Source organism: Stegostoma tigrinum, chromosome 7 (assembly GCF_030684315.1).
Source record: "Stegostoma tigrinum isolate sSteTig4 chromosome 7, sSteTig4.hap1, whole genome shotgun sequence".
Classification (NCBI taxonomy): Eukaryota; Metazoa; Chordata; class Chondrichthyes; order Orectolobiformes; family Stegostomatidae; genus Stegostoma; species Stegostoma tigrinum.
The window spans coordinates 622,719-629,825 of record NC_081360.1 but is presented as its reverse complement, the minus strand read 5'-3'; the positions used below and the strand labels follow the sequence as shown (position 1 = coordinate 629,825).

The 7,107-nt window shown below is 40.1% G+C and overlaps 1 protein-coding gene across 1 annotated transcript; it reads left to right on the top strand.

Annotated features, from left to right (window-relative positions):
• The first annotated feature begins 290 nt into the window (after positions 1-290).
• Positions 291-5,331, top strand: LOC132209833 (probable G-protein coupled receptor 139). The gene is made up of 3 exons (XM_059647637.1): positions 291-368; positions 2,130-3,042; positions 5,157-5,331. The coding sequence occupies exons 1-3, from the start codon at positions 299-301 to the stop codon at positions 5,329-5,331; spliced, it is 1,158 nt and encodes a 385-aa protein (XP_059503620.1). The 5' UTR covers positions 291-298.
• Positions 5,332-7,107: the final 1,776 nt, after the last annotated feature.

Below are 7,107 nucleotides of genomic sequence, written 5' to 3'. Positions count from 1 at the left end.
TGAAGGGCCTGTTCTGTGCTGTACTGTTCTATGTTCTATGTTCTAAATATAACTATGTTCCTTCTGCAGTGATTGGGTGTTATTTTAATTTTAAAATGTAACAAATGTCATTGAAACCATGGTTTTCATCAACGCATAAAAAATAGCCGTACATCAGCTGCAGTCATTTGTATGCTTCATTAAATGCAGTTAACAGAAAGGATCAAATCACATAATTATGTCCCTGGAGTTCACCAAAACCAATAACAGTCACCACTTTTCGGTGAAATTCAGATTACATTCAAAGCTTCTGATAGAAATGCATGGAGTACCATCAGGTCTCGTATTTATCATTTACTATCCGATCATTGCATCTGTCGGGATTCCAGGTAAAATGGTGTCATTTGAAAATAACTGTGTGAAGCATCATTTACTACAATAATTCATCCATTTTAACAATAGGCTTTTTTGTATGTGCATGAGATTTTTTTTTAATTTCACTGGCATAATGCATTTTCTGCAAATGCTATCGTTTTTCGTATTTTACTGCATGCGTTTTCTATTTTAATTATATTAAGTTGTCATTTCATCACCATAATTTCTGTTCATTATATTGCATTGTAATCCATTTTCCACAATATTTCTTTCAGTATTCTCTCCCTTTTTATTTTCCTTTTATTATATCTTATCTTTTCTGCTTCAGTTACTATTTTATTGTTTTAATAATATTATCGCTCCTAATCACTGCTAACGTCTCACGTTGAATGTTGTTCTGTTGTTTGGCTTTGACAGATCCTGCGATGAACAACTATGCTGTTACCTGTTTGGAAATGCAAACTATTCGTGTTTTTGATAATATTGTTGCGGGAGAATTGCAGAAAAAAAATCTATTGAGCAATTAATCATTTCCATCTAATGAGTCCGCGGGCAGTATCACAGTTAAATTGACTTCCGTTATAAAACTGCCATTATTAGTGTGAATGATTTCAAACATTTTTCTAACTGTATAGAAATATATTGTGCTGTTGAACTTGACAAAAATACGTTAAGTACGACAAAGGATTACTTGATTAATTGGACTGAACTACTGAGTAATTTCTGGCTGAAATCACTGAATGAGTTTGCTGAAAGCGTATTATTATCACCACGATGTTGGCAGATACATAATCAGTCCTTTATTTGGCATTTAATAGAAATTTGGATTTACTTGTAGCTTTCATGGCACCGTGAGTCCACCTTCAGTCAGTAGGAAAAACTGCTCCCTAGTGTAAGCAATCATGTAGGTCGAATGTTTGCTAATTTCTAACTCGCAGAGCATATTTTTCACGAGAAACTCAGAAATTGCTCGAGAAACTCACAAGTCTGATAGCGTCTATAGGAAAGAAAAGAGTTACCATTTCAAATCCAGTAAACCTTCCTCAGAACTGACAGATTGACCACAATTTCAACCAGTCAAACAAGCACTTCTTCGTTCAGAGTCTTCGCTTTCCCATTTACTTTTGTCGATGTATCTAAATGGTTAAATCCTGCATTTGTAATTTTCTTCTGCCGATTGTATCTGGCAAAGCCTTGGACTGTTCAATCTTTCTTGTTCTCCAGCTTGAGTGAAACTCCACAAAAATTGGAAAACCTCAAAAGCAATTAAAGCTTCTTAATTCAAATATTGACATTGCATAAAATTAACAAAGCCAAGACAGCACAGTGCAGCAGGAGGAATTCGTTAGTTTGATCAATGGCTATCAATGGCTGCAAAATTAAAGGCATTGCTTTTCTCCTATTGAATTGTCATCACATGTTAATTCATATGATTCAGTACGACACTGAAGATCCTAGTTGACATCGATGATAAAGTGGCATTTTCAGGTTGGAATCCATGTTTTTGTCAATGTTGTCGTATTTGCAATGTCACTTTGTTATAATTTGGATTTCGTACATTTTTATTACATATTATCTGATTGACTGGACTCACACGGCTATGCTAATTCCAGGACAAGAAAAGAGTTTGTTCAACATAGATTTTTTTAACTTATGTTTGCATCCTAATCTTTATTATTCACACATTTATTCTTCATGTTTGATTTGTTTTGCTTTGTTAAGAGTAAAAAAAAATCATTCTTGTTCTCACAGTACACTTTCTCTCTACATTGCAGCTAACCTGGTTGTGATTCTGACGCTGTGTCACAGACGATGTGGTCTTTCTGGATGTATTATTTATTACGTGGTGTCCATGGCAACGGCAGATCTATTCGTAATGATCACGGCTGTACTATTGAACCGGATAGCTGGAATTTATTTTCCAACTAGTTTTCTGTCAATTACACCAGTGTGCAGTCTTCGCAATGCCTTTAATTTTGCAGCCATTGATAGTTCTGCTTGGTTAACTGTAGCGTTTACCTTTGATAGATTTGTGGCCATTTGTTGCCAGAAACTGAAAATTAAATATTGCACTCAGAAGACAGCAGCTTGGGTTGTAGGAACTGTGTCCACACTGGCCTTCTTTAAAAATATCGCCAGATATTTTGTTTATGAACCAACAGTTGTTATTAATGACATGCCTTGGTACTGTGGTATTAAGGTAATATTTTATACATCACCTGTGTGGGTCGGATATGATTTGATTAGTTCCATTTTAACCCCATGTATCCCATTCATTCTAATTTTACTACTGAATGCTCTGACCGTGAGACATACTGAAGCAGCCAATGGAACCCGCAGGAGACTCTGGGCCCAGAACAGTGGAGAGAATCAAAGTGACCCAGAGTTGGTGAAGCGACGGAAGTCCATTATTTTGCTTTTTGCCATCTCTGGAAGTTTCATACTGTTATATGCATTATTTTTTATAACAATACTCTATGTCAGAATTACAAACGCTACTTATACTTCAGGGTCCAATTCCAGTGTTTCCACGTATATTCTCAATGAAGTAGCATTTATGCTTCAGTTTTTGAGTTCTTGCACCAATCCGTTTATTTATGCTGGGACCCAGAGTAAATTTAGAGTCGAGTTAAAGAATGGGATGAAATATCCACTCAACTTGTTTGTTCATTTTTTTGCCTCTCGAAAGTAGGAAAATCCATCATGAACTAGCAACCATTGCATTTACTTATCCTTGTCATGCCAGGTGGAAATTACAGTCAGATATCTGAAGGGCAAGTTCACAACTTATCTCGACTAATTTGTTTGCAATTGGTTTTCAATCACTCGTAGCTGACCTATTAACTGATACTGTTGATAGGCTCAACATATATATAGAAGGGAATCATATTTTCAAATATGACAGGGTGTAGTTCTAGGTCTTTTCAAATATTAACCAAGTCAGCTGTTCTAGTTTTGTTTAGGCCAGTACTTCAGCAAAATCCCCATCACTTGCTGCTCCTTCATTCTTACCCAGCCCTTCAGGACCATATCTCCCTGGCTGACCGCCTTCATAGAGTTTGGACCCTGACGAGCTCTGCCTAAGATACGTTTGAACTGTCTGCTCTCATGGATCGAAGTGATGGCTTGATGGACAACGATGCGTACGTTATGTCATTTGATTCTGTTTCGTTCCTACAAAAGCAATGTTGGAAGAATTACATGGCCATTCATGTAATTTTACACAGATACAATATAATAACTAACAATTAGCAGAAGCTCGGCTTTGATGACGATTTGAATATTTTAATTGACTTAAAACAAAATAACATTTTAAACAAAACATTTTGTCATGATCTCAATCGCAGACTTTACTATGTATTATTTAACTCTGCATTGGAATATGCTCCATATTTCAGACACTTTTCAAAATACTTTTCATTGATGTTCATATTTAACTTTTGGATTGAAAAAAGAAGTGGCTTGTGATTGAGAAGAACAGGCAGGGAATTGCCACTGAAACAGGAAGGTGAGGTGGCCTGAAATGTACGAGCTGTGATAGACAAAGTAGATGAATTTAGAGCTTTGGTTAGTACTTCAAACAATGAATTATTGCAATTATGGAAACTTGGCTGAAAGAGAGACAGAACATTCAGCTGAATCTCCGAGGATTTAGATGGTTAGGTGTGGTAGAGGAAACTTAAAAGGGGTGGGGGTGCAGCATTACGGCTAAGGGAGGATATCACAGCTGTGCTGAGGAGGATACATCAGAAGACTCATGCAGCAAGACAATATGTGTAGAGCTCAGGAGTAGGAAAGGTGAAATCACAATGCTGGTGTTATACTGCAGGCCTCCCAACAATAGAGGAGAGACTATGTAGACTATTATGGAAAGGTGTTAAAACGGCAGGGTTGTTGTGGTGGGTGATTTTAACTTCTCCTATAATGACTGAGACTTCATCCGAGGGGCTGGATAGGGAAGAATTTGTAAGGACCAGGAGGGTTTCTTGGCACTGTATATCAGAGAAGTAGTTATGCTGAACCTGGTTTCACAAAATGATCCCAGTCAGGTGAATGAAAGTTCAGTCGGAGAACAATTGAGGAGTAGTGACTTTAATACCGTGAGTTTTAAGATACTCCTGGCTAGGGATAACAGCAGATCTTGGGTGATGGGTGTTAAATTCAAGGAATTTACTCGGCATGAACTGGAGATCTTTGGAGGCAGCTGTTTGAGATTAAATCACATCGGACATGTGAGTGTATTGCAAATTGCAGTTGATAAGACTGGCACATTCCAACGAGAATAAAGGACAGGTGATGCAAGTTATAAGAAACATGGATGACGAAAAGTGTTATGACCTTGGTCAAATAGAAAACGGAAGCATACTTAAGGTCTAGGAGGATAGCACCTGTCTAAGTCTTGAACTATGTAAATAAAGTTGGAAAGTACTTAAACAAGAAATTAGAAGGGTCAAGAAGAGTGTTCATGAAAGGTCGTTAGTAAACAGGATTAAGAAGAATCTCAAGACTTTTTATACATACAGAGATAAGTCCCTTGGTTCTGATGGGATTTGTCTCCGAATAATAATGAAAGCTAGAGAACAAATTGCTGAAGCATCTCAGCATCCTCTTTGTCCGCAGTTGAGCTCCCAGAGGACTGGAGAATAGCCAACGTTGTCTCATTTTTAAAAGAAGTGTGGCAAGAATAATCCAGAAAATTACATGTCTGTGAATCTGATGCCGGTGGTAGGGAAATTATTGGAAAAGATTCTCACGGCCTAGATCTACATGCATTCAGAAGCAAATTGACATATTTGTGATAGACAGCATGGTCTTGTGTGGGGGAGGCCGTGCCTCACGAACTTGATTGAGTTTTTTGAGGAGGTGACGATGATGATTAATGAGGGGAAAGTGATTTATGTTGCCTGCATGCACTTCAGTAAAGCCTTTGACAACGTCCCCCAGTGGCAGACTGGTACAAAAGGTGAAATCACATGATATCGGCAGTACGCTGGCAAGATCGATACAGAGATAATGAAGTGTGGAGCTGGATGAACACAGCAGGCCTAGCAGCATCTTTGGAGCACAGAAGCTGATGTTTCGGGGCTAGACCATTCATCAGAAAAGGGGGAGAAAGAGAGGGTTCTGAAATAAATAGAGAGAGGGTGTAGGCGGATCCAAGATGGGGGAGAAGATAGGTGGGGAGGAGACAGAAAACGCAAAAAGGTGGGGATGGAGCCAGTAGAAGTAAGTGCCATCACAACGCCACCCAAAGGTTGCAGGAACAGCAACTCATATTCCGCTTGGGGACCCTCCATCCCAATGGTATCAATGTGGATTGCACAAGCTTCAAAATCTCCCCTCCCCCTACTGTATCCCAAAACCAACCCAGCTCGTCCCTGCCTCCCTCACCTGTCCTTCTTCTCACCTATCTCCTCTTCCCACCTCAAGCCGCACCCCCATTTCCTTCCTCCTAAACTCATCCAGCCCCTTTGACCTATCCATCCTCCCTGTACTGACCTATCCCCTCCCGACCTCCCCACCTACACTCACCTTTACTGGTTCCATCCCTGCCTCTTTAACTTGTCTGTCTCCTCTCCGCATATATTCTACTCTATCCATCTTCGATCCGCCTCCCCCCTCTCTCCCTATTTATTTCAGAACCCTCTCACCCTCCCCCTTTTCTGATGAAGAGTCTTGGCCTGAAACGTCAGCTTTTGTGCTCCTAAGATGCTGCTTGGTCTGCTGTGCTCATCCAGCTCCACACTTTTTTTTATGTCGAGTTCTCCAGGAGCTGCAGTTCTCATAATCTCAGACACAATTTTAACCTTGAAACAAATATTGCATTACCATGAAAGCAACATTTATTCAATTCTCATCTACTTTCAAACTGATCTTGAAAACGAGTTCTGGAAATGAATGCTAACAGAAAGAGAAAATCACACAAGATTCTAGAAATCAGATCACATGTTACATCCAGCAATCAATTTTTCTCAGTTGTTCCCAGCTCTCCAGCCCCCACTCAACCTCCATGGGTGATGATTGACACTTCAAGGAAGGATGAGTCTTGACATGTGTTGATCAAATGTCTGACCGACACTACTTCAGAGTGACAGCTGCATCCAACGGTAACTAATGCACCAGTTTATTCAGCTGTCCTGCTTTAGTTCCATCCCTCACACCTACCCACCACCCTACTTTGGCTGTGGAAGAATGAAAACAAAACGCAGTAAATCCCTCTGAATGGGTAAGTTCCTCCAATTTTGCAACTAGAATGCAAATATAGCAAGTTAAAAACAATTATCGACTCCAGCAGAAGGGTGAGGAAACTTTGCCTTCTGCATGTATTGAGAAGCTGGTGCCTTGGTAACCTCAGTTGGTTTGAGAATTGAACCGATGCTGTCGGCGTCATTGTACATCCCATACCAGCCCGCCCTCCTTCTCTGACACATACCCAGGAGTTTTTTTTCCCTCCAGAGTCCGGGCTTGATAGCTTGGCAGGACCACATTGGGCTTATCCAGCAGCTCCAGCACCAGACTCCACTGAATGAAGCGCACCGCCAGGCGCTGCAGTCGAACATACCATGAGGTACACACATCAGGAACTTGCATTTGTACAGGTGACGGGGAAATCATTGGGAGATGGCGGGGAGAGGGAAGCTGCTGAAAGAGGGAAGGAGACAAAGTCTGAAGGAGAAAGGGGCCGGCTGGTACAGGAGAGAAATAATCCACCGGCTTGACTTAATCATGATCCAGCGCTTTCATTTAATAAAA